Source organism: Nematostella vectensis, chromosome 7 (genome assembly GCF_932526225.1).
Source record: "Nematostella vectensis chromosome 7, jaNemVect1.1, whole genome shotgun sequence".
NCBI lineage: Eukaryota > Metazoa > Cnidaria > Anthozoa > Actiniaria > Edwardsiidae > Nematostella > Nematostella vectensis.
Window position 1 is genome coordinate 8,217,360 of NC_064040.1, and position 17,876 is coordinate 8,235,235.

General features: G+C 39.3%; 1 protein-coding gene across 1 annotated transcript in view; it reads right to left on the reverse strand.

Annotated features, from left to right (window-relative positions):
• LOC5513047 (son of sevenless homolog 2) overlaps positions 1-16,291 on the reverse strand; it is a 29,580-nt gene extending 13,289 nt beyond the window's left edge. Inside the window, exons 1-21 of the mRNA XM_032382471.2 lie at positions 15,890-16,291; positions 15,436-15,693; positions 14,229-14,312; positions 13,555-13,635; positions 13,268-13,321; positions 11,076-11,174; positions 9,825-9,872; positions 8,410-8,550; positions 7,978-8,112; positions 7,151-7,249; positions 6,881-6,931; positions 6,293-6,369; positions 5,861-5,957; positions 5,040-5,079; positions 4,663-4,697; positions 4,236-4,289; positions 3,508-3,610; positions 2,935-3,052; positions 2,279-2,362; positions 1,771-1,822; positions 1,329-1,404 (exon numbers count right to left, since the gene is read on the reverse strand). Coding sequence (XP_032238362.1) covers positions 1,329-1,404; positions 1,771-1,822; positions 2,279-2,362; positions 2,935-3,052; positions 3,508-3,610; positions 4,236-4,289; positions 4,663-4,697; positions 5,040-5,079; positions 5,861-5,957; positions 6,293-6,369; positions 6,881-6,931; positions 7,151-7,249; positions 7,978-8,112; positions 8,410-8,550; positions 9,825-9,872; positions 11,076-11,174; positions 13,268-13,321; positions 13,555-13,635; positions 14,229-14,312; positions 15,436-15,693; positions 15,890-15,970 — 1,867 coding nt within the window. The 5' untranslated portion in view covers positions 15,971-16,291. The remainder of the gene's footprint in view (positions 1-1,328; positions 1,405-1,770; positions 1,823-2,278; positions 2,363-2,934; positions 3,053-3,507; positions 3,611-4,235; positions 4,290-4,662; positions 4,698-5,039; positions 5,080-5,860; positions 5,958-6,292; positions 6,370-6,880; positions 6,932-7,150; positions 7,250-7,977; positions 8,113-8,409; positions 8,551-9,824; positions 9,873-11,075; positions 11,175-13,267; positions 13,322-13,554; positions 13,636-14,228; positions 14,313-15,435; positions 15,694-15,889) is intronic.
• Positions 16,292-17,876: the final 1,585 nt, after the last annotated feature.

Consider the following 17,876-nt stretch of genomic DNA (forward strand, 5'->3'; position numbering starts at 1 on the left):
TGCTAACCCGCATACTTGTGATGCCTCACCCCTTCCCTCTATTGCTATATTAACCAGCATACTTGTCATGCCCCACCCCTCCCCTCTATTGCTATGCTAACCCGCATACTTGTGATGCCTCACCCCTTCCCTCTATTGCTATATTAACCAGCATACTTGTGATGCCCCACCCCTCCCCTCTATTGCTATATTAACCTGCATACTTGTCATGCCCCACCCTCCCCTCTATTGCTATATTAACCCGCATACTTGTCATGCCCCACCCCTCCCCTCTATTGCCATATTAACCCGCATACTTTTGATACCTCACCCCTCCTCTCTATTGCTATACTAACCCGCATACTTGTAATGCCCCACCCCTCCCCTCTATTGCTATACTAACCCGCATACTTGTGATGCCCCACCCCTCCCCTCTATTGCTATACTAACCCGCATACTTGTGATGCCCCACCCCTCCCCTCTATTGCTATACTAACCCGCATACTTGTGATGCCCCACCCCTCCCCTCTATTGCTATACTAACCCGGATACTTGTAATGCCCCACCCCTCCCTCTATTGCTATATTAACCGGCATACTTGTCATGCCCCACCCCTCCCCTCTATTGCTAAACTAACCTGCATACTTGTCATGCCCCACCCCTCCCCTCTATTGCTATGCTAACCCGCATACTTGTGATGCCCCACCCCTCCCCTCTATTGCTATACTAACCCGCATACTTGTCATGCCCCACCCCTCCCCTCTATTGCTATACTAACAGGCATACTTGTCATGCCCCACCCCTCCCCTCTATTGCTATGCTAACCCGCATACTTGTGATGCCCCACCCCTCTATTGCTATACTAACCGGCATACTTGTCATGCCCCACCCCTCCCCTCTATTGCTATGCTAACCCGCATACTTGTGATGCCCCACCCCTCCCCCCCCTATCTCTTGCCATACTAACTTGCATACTTGTAATGCCCCACCCCTCCCCTCTATTGCTATACTAACCCGCATACTTGTGATGCCCCACCCCTCCCCTCTATTGCTATACTAACCGGCATACTTGTGATGCCCCACCCCTCCCCTCTATTGCTATACTAACCGGCATACTTGTCATGCCCCACCCCTCCCCTCTATTGCTATGCTAACCCGCATACTTGTGATGCCCCACCCCTCCCCTCTATTGCTATACTAACCCGCATACTTGTGATACTCCACCCCTCCCCTCTATTGCTATACTAACCGGCATACTTGTCATGCCCCACCCCTCCCCTCTATTGCTATGCTAACCCGCATACTTGTGATGCCCCACCCCTTCCCCCCTTATCTCTTGCCATACTAACCGGCATACTTGTGGTGCGTTAACCGCTCTATCAACTTGACCAGCGTTCCTCCTTTGATCACAGGTGCCACGCTTTTCTACACAAAAAGAATACATTAATTTTCTCTACTCTAGGGTAAGCCTCGTAATTGTTCTGATAGGCGCCGGCCAGCGTAAAATACGTTTCCTGGAAAGAAAAGTCTTTCCATGAGAATAACAAAACAAGCAATGATAAATTTGCGGGTAGTATTGTCAATCATTGTTATTTCTTTTCTAATGTTTATCCCCGTTCGCATTGGAGTCTATAAAGTGCATTACGTTAAAGAGAGGCGCTTATTTGAGAAATTACGATAAGTTTGCAAGCTGACCAAGAACTTCATACAATAATATCCTTCTATTGAGATAAAGGACATTTCGCTATATACATTAAGTATTATTTAAGTATTACCATTATCATTCCTCACCTCCTGTCCGTCCTCAAACACAATGTTGTCATCTGCGTCTTCGATCGCAAAGCTTTGGAAAGATATATAATTTTCATTATATAATAGAAAAAAGGGAATGGTGCATTAGAAAAAAAAAGCTCTTACGATGAAAAAAAAACCTCTAAACCACGGACACAAGAGATGGAGTTTTTGTAAGCGATACGAAAAAGTCGACTACAACGTTTAAATGTGTTGAGTTAATTCACAATATGTCAAATACTGGAGGCAAAGGTTGTGGGAATTACGTCCAGTTGCGAAGAAATAGCCGATTTGCATGTGAAGGCAATAACATCGATCGATCGATCGAAGATGGGAAGGCAAACTAAGTCAATGTCTAACAGCTAAGAAAAACCTTAGGATAAACACTGCTCGGAGAGCCAACCTAATAGTTCGCGATTTGAGAACTAGTTAGCAGATGCAAAATCTAATGTTAACTTCCAACTACTATACTTTAAATTTCTATCATGGAAGGTAAAAACAGGCTTACCAGTATTCTTCAGGAGACGGGATTCGTAACGGAATCGCTTTTTCCTCCTCCATCAAGATATGATCTAGCAGGCGGTCCATCGTGCTACAAGAAAGACGAACTTGTGACGCATTCGCAAGAAAATGATATTAAAAACAAGAACGCCATACTGAGAAAAACAGCTGAGTTTTTTAAATACTCTCATATAACAGCCATGGGAAACAACGTCAGGGAAAACGTATCACTCAAAAAGATTCTAAAAATAATCGGAAATCCAAGAGTGTTGCTGGGACGTCAGTCTGCTATCTATAAACTGGAACCTATCAAAGACGCTTTATTTTTGGCTAAATGTTATAATAACATGTTATGACTTGAACACTTCCGCATGCTTTGATCTTTGTATCTATCAACCAAATAAGAGTTTGAGGTGAAGAAGATAGGTTAGCAAGTCAAGGCGATGAAAACAAAAATCTTGTGACAGCCTCCATGAATAAAGTTGTGGCTCCCTCGATTCGATTCAGACACAACACGTACACCAACTGAGCTTAACTTTTATGAAGGATAGCAATCTTCACGTGTTAAATGAGAAACAGTTAAGTCCAAACAATTAGAGTGACTATCACGAATCGGTATGTATTGACAAATGAAATGAAGCGCGTCATAATGATATAATCTACCTTCTCATGTAAAGTGTCATCAGCATCGCCATCCATTCGTTTTTTTCCGCTTCGTTTTTGCAAACGAAAAGGGACTTGGGTTGGTCAACTTGGACTACTTCAAAAGCATTCTTTACGTCTATAACAGTAACGCAAGCATACTTAACACATTGATCCATTTCAACATGCTCTGCTCTGCTCTGCTCTGCTCTGCTCTGCTCTGCTCTGCTCTGCTCTGCTCTGCTCTGCTCTGCTCTGCTCTGCTCTGCTCTGCTCTGCTCTGCTCTGCTCTGCTCTGCTCTGCTCTGCTCTGCTCTGCTCTGCTCTGCTCTGCTCTGCTCTGCTCTGCTCTGCTCTGCTCTGCTCTGCTCTGCTCTGCTCTGCTCTGCTCTGCTCTGCTCTGCTCTGCTCTGCTCTGCTCTGCTCTGCTCTGCTCTGCTCTGCTCTGCTCTGCTCTGCTCTGCTCTGCTCTACAAATTATCTACAACTTTCAGGTGCACTGTGGGAAGGCCGGGTATCGCTGAAAATAAATTGGGCTTCCTGACTCCTGATTGGCTAGGTTTTATGCTCAGGACATTTTTTCTTGCTTCTTACCCTCAGTGTCTTCCAGATCGTTAATTTCGGCTTTTCTCAGAAAATATTTCTCTTTTAATCTGTACTCCGGATTAGCTTGTCCCGATAAGGAGTGTCTAGTGTTCTGGAAAATAAAAATAAAAAACTCTAATTAAATTGAAACTAACATTTCAGCTGCCACAGAAATGAAAGTAAATATTATACCGCTCATACTTCGTAAATTGAGGGCGGGAACTACATCGCAGACAGACAGATTTATATTTCAATTTATCTCATTTATTAGAGCATGAAGATCTCACAGATAATTGCAAGTCGTATGACCTTACGGATCTTTCAGCTCAAGTCTACTTAATATCCTCGTTCCCAGTGCCTTCACTGACGAGGGTGGAAAGCCTGTGTTGGTATTGAATATAATTTGCCAATAAACAGATAAACAATGCCACGAAAGCTACACCCACGTTGTTTTAAAGGATTATATTGATTAAAATTAGTCTATTGTAAACTTTATTCACTTTGTTGTTTCAAGAAAATAGTAAAGTCTCGACTTCCGCTTTGTCCGCTTAAATAGCGGGGTTAAGGAAGCATAAATACAGATACGTCTTGTTATGAGAGTGCAGAATATAATACAACAAAAAACTGCGAACGGTTCGTGTGAAACCGAGGCTTCCCTCGTATCTATGCATGGGTTTCAGTCTAGCAGGATTCGAAAAAAAAATTATAAAAAATAAAATAAAATTGTGTTAACGCACCTGCTTGCAGCATATTAAAAGTCCGTCTAATAAAAACAGGAATCTTTCGGTATTCTGTAGAAAAAAATGAATGCACTCGTAACTAACCCGTCTCATTACCAAGGCCAAGGGCATCGCTGCACCTAATATCCGTCACGTGACACCTTCATTATCACGTGACCGACATTAGAATCACGTGACCGACATCAGCATTACTTGGTACGTAGATGGCCAGTATCTAAGGTCAAGGCGATAAGGCGATGTAACTAAACTGTACTATATAGATCTGCACGTGACAGATCCAAAACGGCACGTGACAGATCCAAAACGGCACGTGACAGATCCAAAACGGCACGTGACAGATCCAAAACGGCACGTGACAGATCCAAAACGGCACGTGACAGATCCAAAACGGCACGTGACAGAATGTGGAATGTGAGCCTTGTACCTTTTTGTTTGGGTGCAGTTTTCCTATGAGACCCTCTGAAAAACAAAACAAGAAATATAAGTATGAAAAGTATTATTTTTAGAGTATTAACGATTACATTTGATTACATTCTATAAACACATATGTACACATATTTAAATAAATATTGTCAGAGCAAAGGGCGTTTGGTTAATGGCAGTTCTACCACGGACTGCGGCTTTTTGGCATAAACATTTGAATAATAATGTGCAATATAAAGACGGGAAATAGAGTAACAACATGATTTATGAACGATTGTCTACAATATTCACTAAAAATTTGAGATTCATGGCATCTTTTGATAGAACCGCCCATTTGCCACATGCACTGACATAGGTGTATTTATTATCAAGACGAACCTTTTAAAACCTCAGTGCAGGTTTGAGAAATGTCTTTGCCCTGCGAGACACAAACGCAGCAAGTTGATGAGCATATTTGTAAAACGACTGACAGGCGAAGTGACAGCAGAACTGACATAACTTATTTATCTTTATTTTCGCGCGTCTCGATTTTCGCGAAAATTTTCTCGGCACATTTTGCGAGTCTTTAAATTCGCGATCGCGAAGAAAAATGTGTTTGCAGGGGACTTAATTTCGTGAATTTAAGGTTTAAGTGACTTTAGTTTTTTTCAATAAAACGACGTTAACCGACTACTGAAACAAGACTAATATAATTGAAACAACCAGCACGATGTTCCTTATAGCGGCAGCTGAATTTGAATTGCCTCAAAAGTCAGTCTTACAGTATTTATGGAAAAGTGTTCTTGTTCTCTCGAGCCATTAATATCGAGTACGTTACTTGCCCTCACTAAAAGATCTTAATAGAACCTAAATTTCGCGAACTTAAGGACTCGCGAAAAATAAAGATCACGAATTTTTTGAAATCGCGAAAAACGCGAATCTTAGCACGCGCGAAAATTTAACCGAATAAGGTAATGCTACGGCAGTGAAACAATCAAAGCATGCACTCTAAAAAAGTTCCCTAGGACTATATACTAATAGTATAAAAGAACAAGCACATAGCCAGGATTCTTAACAAGAGAGGGGGGTATTTCCTTATTTAGCATTTTCTTTTGATTTCACTTTAGCAGGACCTCCTATTCGAGTGCGGAGAGCGACGGGGTGAGGGGCGTGGGCCATCCAAACTCCGCAAGATGCGATACTGTGTGATACTCACTCACCTCCCATCCTTCAATATTTCTTTGTAGATCGTTCATTATTGCGGCCGCAGACTTTAGCACGCCAGACTTTCTTTTCTGGGCCTTGCTAAACTTGTCCCTGGAATAAATACAAAACCCAGATATTATCTCGAACAAAAGTTTTGATATATATGTTTTAAGTGCTAAACACAACGTTATTCCAGTGCAAGTATCTGGATCAAATTCGAAGAAGGCGACGCCTATGAACAAAAAATAACCTTAAGGCTTATGTCTAAATTTTAATCTAGTTTCAATGGAAACGCCTGAAGCCCTTACCCCTGAACTATCGAAGTTTTTAAATCTCTGAGAAAAACACGCATTTGTGGCATCGAAAAGCGAAGTCTGTACCGCATCCGGGCTATCAATATTAAAGAGCGTTCTTGTTAACTTTCCTGTTGTATCTATATCCCTTACTCTTTTCGCTTTCCAAGTGCACCGGAAGAGATAATCCTTTCTATTGTTGCCTGTAGAGGGCCAAGGGCACTCTCCGCCTAAAGAAATAAGCAACAAGTGACAGGTAAGGTCGGGTAAACACAATCTAACCGAAAGCCAAACAAAATGCCACAGTCAAGGTCACCTAACGGTCAATTACTTTTGAGATTGCGGTGGACAGAAAAAAGTTTCCAATTTTACACCGTGAGTGCTTGCATTCTCTGATCAAAATGAGACGAAACATAACTCATGATTTCTCACATAAACCTACGGGTACTGCTGAGGATTGGAGCAAGGGAATTATTGGGGGGGGGGGCACGATACAGGAACATTAAGAAAACAATGGTCATTTCCTGATAACTTTGGAAAATAATAGGGGGGGGGGGGGGGGCACGTGCCCCCAGTGCCCCACCCGCTGCTACAGCCCAGATAATTCAGCTTTTGATTCCTTGGGATGGATAATTTTTCTCATAAAAATGATTGTGCAACTCCAGGTCTCACGGTCCACATTGACTTCAGGAATCTTCGACTTCTCTTCATTGCTTTGATAACCCAAAATGGGGAAATAACCTGTTCTAGGCTCTCCAAGTCGTCTGGGTCCGGTGAGGTTTTGAGTAGCAACTGCCAAAAAAAGCATATGGGTTATTAGGAAGGGAGATTAACAAAAAAAAAAATGATCCAGTAATTTATATAAAGCAGATCTAGAACTGTCAGCTGATTTGATGGGAGATAGTTGAAATAAATTAGACAATATGTATTCAGTGTGCTGTTATATTGTTATTGGGAAAATTGTTGCTATTGGGCCATTTTAAGGTCCCAGTTCACAAAAGTAGCTCTCACCTTAAGAACATCAAAGTAATGCATGCAGTGGTAGATTGGCGTCATTAGTAGCTTAGGCAGACAATATTGCACTGTCTCCTTAAACTTTGGTCTTTTACTCTATGAATGAAAGAAATAGTGCAAGCAGTGTCATTGCTTTTATATAAAAGATAGTTATCAAAAACCCTTAAAGTAAGATTATTTGGAAAAGTTACACAACAAAAATGGCCATATACTTGGAAAATGATAAAGTCATTTATTCTTTAATTTGGTTATTGATTCAAATAAATACAATAAAATCTCTAAAAAGACAATCAACACTCAAATATTGGGCCTGCAAGTAAGATTGTCTACCCTATGCAACAACAAGAGAGCTCTTTACTGTAAAGGCACCTTGGATAGAAATTGATACCCTATTTAATACATTTTCTCAAAAGAATACCCTGTCTAAGGAAACCCAAAACATGATGGCACATATCAACACACTCAAGGAAAACTGTTTTACATTTTATATTGTAATTGGTGTACCTCTAATTCGTTTAATTAAATGATACTATCCTTTATGTTAATGAACAGGGATACTCAACATTCTTTACCAAAGTGAGGCGTTACGTGTGAGGTGCTTTTCAAACCATTGAGCAGAACACTACAAGGGCGGGTCTAGGAGTTCCAAAAAGGAGGGGGGGGGGGGGGCAAAGCAAGTATTTTATAAAGGGGGGATATACTGTTCTTCTATGTATTTTCTTTATATTTCTTGTTATTTTTAAACCAAATATCTGAAAAATAGGGGGGGCGGTCCTGCTGGACCCATCGCTAGATCGGCCCCTGCACTACTGCATAAAACATACCCTAAAGTACTCTGCTACGTTAGGTCTGGCCAAGAGTTCATACAGCTTGCCACCGATGCCAAGATGCCGATACAGCTTGCTGGCGAGAGCTGTCTGTTCCTGGGCAAACTGCTCATAGACTTCAAACTCAGCAGCCTAGACAAGGCAAACACATCCAATTTCAAAACACATTAAATAGCTACTGTAAGAAGCCATTTCACTTCTTAACACTATTTCTAAGGGATTTTGTAAAATAAAAATAAAAATAAAAAAATCCAAGAAAATCCTGGAGGTGACCCCCCACCATCTACATACTGTATGTATAGACAGAACTTGACATAATAAAACATGCATGCATTTATCCCAAATAAAGAAATCAAAAGATTTCAACTTGTGGGTGATTTTAAGCTACAAATTCAGGTGAATTTACATTAAGCTGCTACTACTGTATACCTCTGCCATTTCCTCAAAGCACTCTCCAATGTTAGGGGGCTTCCCTTCCTCGGCTGTTTCCAAGGCAGCATCCAGAAGTCCAGTGAACATCACAGCAAAGTCATACACCTCTGTTATATTACTGAAGATCTTATCAATATCCTAAACAAATGACACAAAGAGTCTGATAAAAAAGCCACAGGGGCAGCAGAATTTTCTTGGTATAACTAGAATGAATACAGACAAGCTGTGGAAAAACTAGATGGTCTGCGTAGGTGTGGTGTAGACAAGGTATAAATCAACACAAGGTTGAAAGGGAAGTTGAATACCTCTGTGAAACAGAGTAGTTGTGCCGATATTTCAAGCGTTAATCAAGTTATAATGACGAAGGGCTAACACTTGAAATGCAACTACAGTTGAAGCTCTTGTAAGCGACCACCTTGGGAACTGAAAATTGTGGACTTTAACGGAGCTGGTCTCTTACGAGAGCTTTCTCTCATAAGTGACCACTGGGCAACAAAAACTTGAACAATAGGTGTTGGTCGCTTACGGGAACTCAATTAAAATGGAATCTAAAAGTTATCGTGATAATAACAAAGCTGTAATATTTTGGTTTATTGCTTGATTTTAAAACTAGGTGCTTGACTTTTCTTGAGAGTGAATTGTTTTATTTAATATGCTTGTTTATATCAACGACTTAATCTTTTCTTCATGAGAATATCTTCTGCGTCTACGACTATTGCAAGGCGTATTTTGTTAGCCGATTTCTAAAGCGTGCAACAAACAAGTGGATGGCTATTGTAACTGGAAAAAGGATAAATCATGGAGCTGGCAATGGACTAGAGATTCCTTGCATTTATACATTTTCTGGAGACAAAGAAATGTCAATCCCATGGTTGAAATTGAAGTTAGAAAATTGTAATTATGAAATTCTTTAATGGTTGCCTACTGGAAAGGCAGCTTTTGTGAAACATCACAACATTTCCGCTTTATATGTGATTTCAGCATGCATTGGATATGTTCATCAGGTGTTGACTGATGTTGTAAAGCCAAAAATCATTGTGGTCGCTTACGAGAGCTTAAAAACAAAAGAAAATCTCAGTTGGTGGTTTGTAATTGTGGTAGTTAACGGAGCTTGTGGCACCGATTAGTTTGTCGCTTACAAGAGCTTAGAATTACAGAGTTTGTGTGACAATTCAATCGGTGATCCATGTTGTGGTCGTAATCGGAGCTGGTCGCTTACGAGAGCGGTTGCTCAAAGAGCTTCGACTGTACTCTGTTTTATAGAGGCCAAGATCCCCCTTTTGCACTATGATAGTTACAGCATAGCAACAATTGAATGTATGTAATCCTACATATCAATAATATGGTGTCATCATTGAAAACGAAACTCTGTTACAGTACAAGATTTTTGTCTGATGTTGACCGGTACTCACCTCTTGTGAGAAGAGGTGCTTTGCCTCAATAAATGGAGCTCTGAACACCTGATAGAAATTAGAGTATTCATAAATCAGTAGTAGTACCAATAATAACATTACTGTTCCTAACGTATTTTTTTTCCATTTGTTGTGCATCAGCAAACACGTTTGAAGTCTACAGTAGCTTATAAGGAAGAACTTTCTATAAATGTATTAAGTTATGATCTATAACATTTCTTGTGGTGAACTAAATTTTGATATTCTAGCTCTAGCATATGTTTATCGAAAGGTCTCTACTGAATCATAAAGAACCCTACCAATTTGGGGTACAGTTGATTACTGTGCAAATAAGAAATAAACATGTTTCTTGTGGTGAACTAATTTCAAATTCTGCTCTAGCGCATGTTTATCAATAAGTCTAGATCTCTTATGAATTGTGAAGAACCCTAAGGATTTGGGATACAGTGCAGAGCAAATAAGAATGCGCACAAAACATAGCATTGTGTTGTCTCAGTTAAAGGTTTTTGTTGTATGGATGCACATACAAGTATGTACGAAACAGAGGCATGTCTAGAGAAAAATGCAGGGAGGAGTCAAACAGCAATTCACTGGCCTGGGGATAGTTTGAAAATGGCAATTAATTTTCTCAAATTCCTAAGCCCCCTTTAAACGGTCACTAGAAACATCTTGCTCCAACCTTTTTCTATCAAAATACATAGAAAAGTAATTATTCAATCATCTTTTTTAACTATTGACTAGTTAATCCAAACTTCTGTATTTAACCGCGTATAAGACCCAGAATTTCGAGCTCAAAATAGTAAAAAAAAATATTCAAATGTTTAAAACTTGCATTGTGTGCTACAGCAATTCCAGAAAAAATGCTGAAAAAAGCAAATTTGCTGCCGGTGACCCGACTCAATAGAACTAAAACCAAAGTGTTTCCTTGAAGAACAACGCCGTGACTGTCCTTTATCTTTGGCATTGTCTTTCATTTGGAAATCCCCATCGGTTTCAACTTCATTCTATCCAAATTATAAAAAGTAGCATTCCGCGTATAAGACACACCCTAAATTTGAAGGTCATTTTGGAGTGAAAAAAGCATGGCTTAAACGCGGGTAAATACGGTATTCAGTGGTTTCCCACATAATTTCTCATCTCTCCAAAATGAGCAGGGTTGGGTCCACACCCCCCTTTAAACATGCACCTAATGTTAATATCTTTAGGACACCAGACTAGGGTAACCAAGCATAGCAATTGTGATACCACTACCTTGATGATCATGTTGAGATCTCTATTGTACTTGTACTCTGCCACCATCATCTCCCTCACAACTTCCTCATAGGTTAGCATCTCATCAATACCACTGGACTGTAAACCAAAGAAAAAACAAAGGTCCATAAAGGTACACAAATCCCATAGAAACAAAACTCTACTAATTTTAAGGTTGTTCCTTTTCCTTGAAGACAATTCTTTTTGAAAATGTACTTAGTCCTATATGCAAACTGTTCTCAATGTCCTTCTAGAGTATCTGGGGACATCTGCGCACAATATATAGCACTACATCATCTGTGCGCGCTAGCACTCGCCACTTCGCAAAATGTGATTTCCTTCCCCATGTGGCGAATTCTATTGCTAACTACATTTGCCACAGTGACGAATGCCAGTTTCCTATACTCGTGAACTTTGGATCCCGATCTTTCACCTCGAAATCTTATTTCTAATACATCAAAATAATGTACCGATAAAAATCGCAAATCAGAAAAACACAGGCCGAACCTTCCGACTGTTAAAATCATATTGTGCTTAAGGCTATTTTCTAACACTTTTATATATAACGAAGCTGTGGCACGAAAGTTAAGAATCATAAGGTCTTAATCCTCTTGGTCTTGGTCGTCATAAAAAAAAAAACAAAGGAAACAAAATAGGAAGGGTATTAAATTTTGGGATATTAAAGTTCATAGGAATAGGATTTTGCGGGGCTTAAATGTCGGGAAATTAAAGAGACCAATAAGGTATTTTGATTAAATTGGTCGCTATAGCTTCTCAGTTGTGGCTAATTCCCCATCAGTGTGGCTAAATACTTAAGCTCAAAACTAGCCATAGTGGCTGGTGCCCTCAAGATCCTAGTGCACAGGGAGACATTATATATCGTAGTATGCTTGTTTTTGGTGAAAATAGACATTAACGCTAGTTAGGTGTTTACTGGCTGAGATTGCATTCAGAAACTTGTTCATTCTACGGCAAAAAGGGATATGACAAAACATGACTAATTTCTAGGTGCAGCATCAAATAAAACCATGAAATAAAATGAAACTCTTGTAGAGGTATCTTTAGATAAGCTGCACAACTTCAAGCACATGGCCTTGAGACAAATACCATGACACTAAAAAAGCAAGACATTTTAAAACTAACCCTAAAGAAGCCATTTCTCATATTGATAAGAACTGTCTTTAGAGACTCGGCAATGTCTTTGAAGCTATCAGAGTTCTTGTGTATATTGCTTACGGCAATGTTCATTACTCAAGGGATGGAACGTGATAGTGGAGCAAAACGTATCACACCCAATCAGATTATATCATGTGGCATAGCATCATTAATGAATGGAATAAAGAAAACCTCAAGACATTAATTAAAAAAACTGCTACATACACACAGTATGATCAAAATAATCAATCAAATTTACCCTTCTGCTCAATTTCTCCGCAATTTATGATTTTGGCGCCTCTTTTCTATTCTGCTAGTAAAAATTTTAATTTTGGTTTCTTAGTGGATACTGCTTACTCATAAGAGTAAAAACATAAACAAAAATTGCTTCTGTTCTAATTTACTATCTGTAGAGGAAGTTATAACACTATTGATATGTTAATCAAGTGGTTAACATGAGTCAGTCAAAGTTAAGAATATTTTATCAGTTAGAAAGCTAATTTGTTACTCTCAAATTTTATTCTCAACTGAAGCCAAAACTTCTTTTGTAATGAATTAAAGTAGAGTACACCAGTATATATTTGATTATTGAAATTCATATATAATAAAAAAATCAATCCTACTGCAGTGAAAAATGTGATCCTTTATAATAAATGAGCATTAATTTTGAGAGTTGTGAGTTGATATGTAGTTTCTAAACTTATGTTTCTTTAACCACACCAGTCCTGGATCACCTTAGTTAGAAATCAGATAAGGGGGTGGGTCAGAGAATTCTGGTCTTTGATGTATATATTTTTTTTATTTTCATAAATTCTACATACATTTCTCTAGGACTAAAATCTATTCCTAGACATTGTGAACATCATGAAATGTTAAGTGAACATTATTTTTGGCATTTGAGTGTTATTGTTTGTGCGTTTACTATTTATCTACCTTGGAGGGGTGCAAAAACTTGATCTTTGCCCTGTTATGGTTACATCTAGGTGTGCCCATAGGGGAAGGGGTAGGTGTGGCTATGGGGGAGGGGTTCTACCTACCTCTTCTTCTAGAGATGCCTCCATATCGTCAGGGTGGAACATGTCCATCAGAACCTGTGGAAAAAATGGGTAGGGGGGTCATGGGGACAATAAAGACTAATGTATACAGCACATAATACAAAACACATTATTTATCAAGCATCATTCTCATCAGTAAGAATCAATATTAAACTCTTTCCAAAGAGTGCCACATTTGATAGACAAGGCTACCCGTATGTTACAAAACTTGAAACTTCATAGACCCTTACATGTAAAACAAAAAATTGTAATTGAATTAAAAAGCTTACCTTGTCAGCAAAGAGTGCAACTTTGATATCCTGGCATGTGATCTCCATGTGTCTTATATTCTTGACATAGTTACCAGCAAGCTACATGAGAAAAAAATGAAATACATTGCTGTCCATGCTTTACTGTAGATCAAAGGCCATGTTTATACAGGGAAGGTCAGCTTTGTATCTGTTAATCATTCCCAAGTTACTGAGAAAATCGGGGGGCACAGGCTTAAGTCAGAGTTTTCTTACTGTCGAATCCGTTTCTGGTTTTCTGTTCCGTCAGTAAAAACCATTCTGAGCCTGTCAAAGTCTCGCTGTGTGCACTTCCCTAGCTATCCTCTGGACGAAAACCAGACTGTGCTGCGACAGAAAGCCAGGCAACTGCACTAGGCGAGAGATGGCAAGAATCTTATTGGCTTAGAATAATTTGACTGGTGGAACAGAAAATCCCAAAAGACAAAAACAAATTGATGTTTTGAAAATGTGGCGCCGTGATACAACAAATTCGACAGTAACATCCTTACTGAATAATGACAAACCTCCAAACACCATTTACAAAATGTTAATACCATATTTACCATAAAGGACATTTATCATGAAATATATATCTCATTAAAACATCAAATGGTATTAACCATTAATGGTATAATCTCGTTACAATAGTGAGACAGGCTAGACTAGTTACAAACCTTTATAATGTCAGCAGAGATGTACTCCATAACAGCAACAATGTATAGGGAGACCTGATAGTCCACTTTGTAACAAAGAATATCCTGGCAAAGAAAAGGGTATCCCACAACCATGAGTATTCTATGAAAGACTAGATTTAGTAATACAGTTTGTCATACCAAGGCAAATATAGTTATTTTTTCCTATACAAAGCCTGTAGCAAGGTTTTTGCATGGAAAAGGGGGTGCATTTACCTATTTAGCAGACCATTGTCTAGGTACCTTGCCATAGCCTAGCTTGAAGTGGTACTAAACTTCCCTTCATTTGAGCAGATCTCCGAGTCATACTGGGTCCCCCTACAAGCCCCCTTCTGACAACAGGCCTGTGTCTTCTCTAGTTAAGAGTCCCTGTTAGCCATTATTTTGTAATCCTCGCAGAACACCAAGTGCAAAGCCTTATTTTCAATAGCTCATAAAGAGAAGCCTTTGGTATATTTTTGTTTGAATTTGGAAACCGAAGTATAAGACTTTGTTTTAGATGGCGTTTTCATGATTTCATCATATAATTTGTCTTCCCATATGGGATGAAAACAATAACAAAGGTGTGTATAACAGGGCCCTGCAAGCATTATATTTTGCATAAAACGCATAATTGTGTTACTAATTAATGAAAATAATATTATTGATGTCTCTAATATTTCATTTGGAAACTACTATTTTATAAAAACAAATAGATATGTTAATAACAAATGTACATAGTAACTCCACTTTTAATGTTAGTAATAGTGTGACCTGCATGCATTTGGCATTGAAGATTTCAATTTCATTTTTACTTTAATTGTTAACTAATCTCATAACTTGATGTATTGTTTCTTTAGCTTGTAATACTGTATAATCAAATACTGTAACCTAAGGATATATCATCAAAGTGTATTGTTTGGCTAAAATAGCAAACAAATCAAGAAAAATACCACAAAAATATAATGGAATTAGATGGAACATACAGTATGTACAGCTGCTTTATGTATTCCACTGTTTATATTAATTAAGCACGACCTGATTGCTAACAAAATTTACATGACATTCTAACATTTTTTAAATCAAAATCATTTTAAATTGAGTAGCAAACTCACATCGATAACTGTCTAATTAAATAGAAAGGTATAAAAAAAATATGAACGAGGGAATTAGAAAACTATTGCAAGACAATAACAAGATCACACGGTACCTTGATCAAAGGATGAACTTTATCAGCGGGCAATACAAGAGGGCTTTTTTTCCTCCCCTTCGCGATCGCGTCTTGTGCATCCGAAATAGCCCATTTATCAATTGGGTCCGGGAATGTTTTGGTCACTCTATCCTCCACGTCTGCTACTGTTCTAGGCTGGCAGGCACATAAATGATACATCATATGAATTATCAAGCCTTCGATGTATTCTAATGCCTCGTCTTGAACCGACAATGAAGGGTGTACCTCTCGTTGGACCTGTAATTGGAAATTTGAGACAATAAAGTTTCTCAGTCTACTAGGGTATCAAAAAAGTCCTCATTGAAGACAATGATAGCTTATGTGGTTAAGTGGAAATACAGTTTAGCTATTCTAAACCAGCAGGACCTATTTAAATTTGAACTCAAAGCCACTTCCCCCTCTTATGATAGGGCGAGCAGCCCCAAATTCCTACCTTGCGAAGAGAACTCACGAACAACCCCTTCCATCTTGCCGGGTTCAAACTCTCCTCATACTCTGAGATAGGCATGTTCATTCAGTCTATCCAATGACACATTCCGGTGGATCCGATGACTTCAAAGAGAAGTCTTAAACCCCATTTGAAGACCTTTATCATCCAAATACAACTCCACTTTCCTCTGAAGTGAAAACTACATCTCTGCATACGAGGCAAGAGCCGGCTTTGAAACGGAAACTTTGTCAAGTTAAGGAAGTCCTAATATACGCGATGTCACCTATGATAGGCTGCTGAGGTCTTTAAAGTCGAGAAAAGAAAAGAAAGGAAGCGAAATAGGAAGTCGTATTTTCAAAACATACTGAGGAGACTTCGCATAGTCAGACTGCAAGCATGCGGGTCCCAGCCTTCTGGTTTGATCCCGTCCAGGTACGGCCGAGGGAGATAGATGACAATTCCCGGGGGGGAGGGGGGGGGGGGGGGGGGTTCAAGGTAAAAGTGATAGGGATGATGCCCGTCGGAAAAGTCGAAAAATACCCCTAAAAATACTTGCACAATCAAAAATTGCTAACCTAAACTATACCTCAGGAGCCTTTAAATTACCATTTCTAAGGAAGAAGCCTATTTTTTTCTCGGATACCCCCTAAAAAATACCTGAGGCCCGATTTTGACCCCTCAAAAATACGATGAGCATCCCTATCAACTCGACATGGGAAGAACCCCCCCCCCGGGTGACAAGTACTTTACATATATTATTTATTTTTATAGTAGCAAAAATGTAAATTCCTATTATTTTTATGGCGATACGCAACTTCATTATTAAAAAGAGGCGGCGATAAGAAAACATCTAGTTCAGATAGATACGTTTAATTCACCCTTTTGTAGGGGAAACTGAATTACAGGGAGTGCGCAATTACATTGATGACTATACAGTGAGACAATTATAGCATATTAAACAGTCACAAAATTTGACATTCTGTTAGTATTACATTGAATTACATTGAATGAGCGATCAGATCTTAATTCATAAGGGTGTAAAAGAGGTAATCTGCAATGTATTAGGTTATAAAGCGGATTTTGGTTATTTAAGGACTTAAAATAATAAACTTTGTGCAGAAGTCGTTTCTTCTGGCATCAAGTGACGGCAAATCAGCGGTAGCCGGGGCGACACTGTATTCTACCCACGGAAAAATTATATTAAGTGCCCTTTTTTGGACACGCTCAAGGGCATCAACTAGGTATAGCGGTAGGTTGGAAAATACCACACACCCATACTCTAGGACAGGTCTCACTAGAGCGCAATAAACCTTAACGAGGTCGTCACACGGGACACCACATTTTTTCAGGACCCTTAGGGCATATAGTCTACGGTTTGCTTTTTTGATTATAAGGCCACAGTGTGCGCCCCAAGTCAAGTCATCAGAAAGAACAATTCCGAAAAGCTTGAATGACTTGACGCATTCTACAACTATGCCACCGTTACATATGGGGCGCCACATGCAACTATTATACCCAAGGAAGTCAATCGTCATGGTTTTACATTTAGCTGGATTCAGTCGCATGTTACTATCCTCAGTGAAACGTTGGACTTCATCAACAATGAAATTCAGTAATGAAGTAGAATTTCTTGGAACGATTTCCAAGAGCGTGAGACCGTCTACGTACTTTGCGCGAGTGTGCCAGTTGGAGACTAAATCATTAACCATTACAGCAATGAGAATAGGGCCTAGCTTCGTGCTCTGGGGAATGCCTCGATTAAAAAAACGGGTCTTAGATGTTAGTTTCCTATGCGAAAAAATTGCGATAGGCCCTCAAAAAAAGCCGCGATCGATCCATCTAATTAAACAGGGATGGAGATTAAAGCTACGTAATTTGCACAGGAGAACATTATGGTCGATCAAATCAAAGCCTTTCTTAAAGTCAGCGAAAAGGAGTCTTACACTACAGTTCCCAGAATCCAACGCTTCAAATGCTAAGTGGAGCAGAT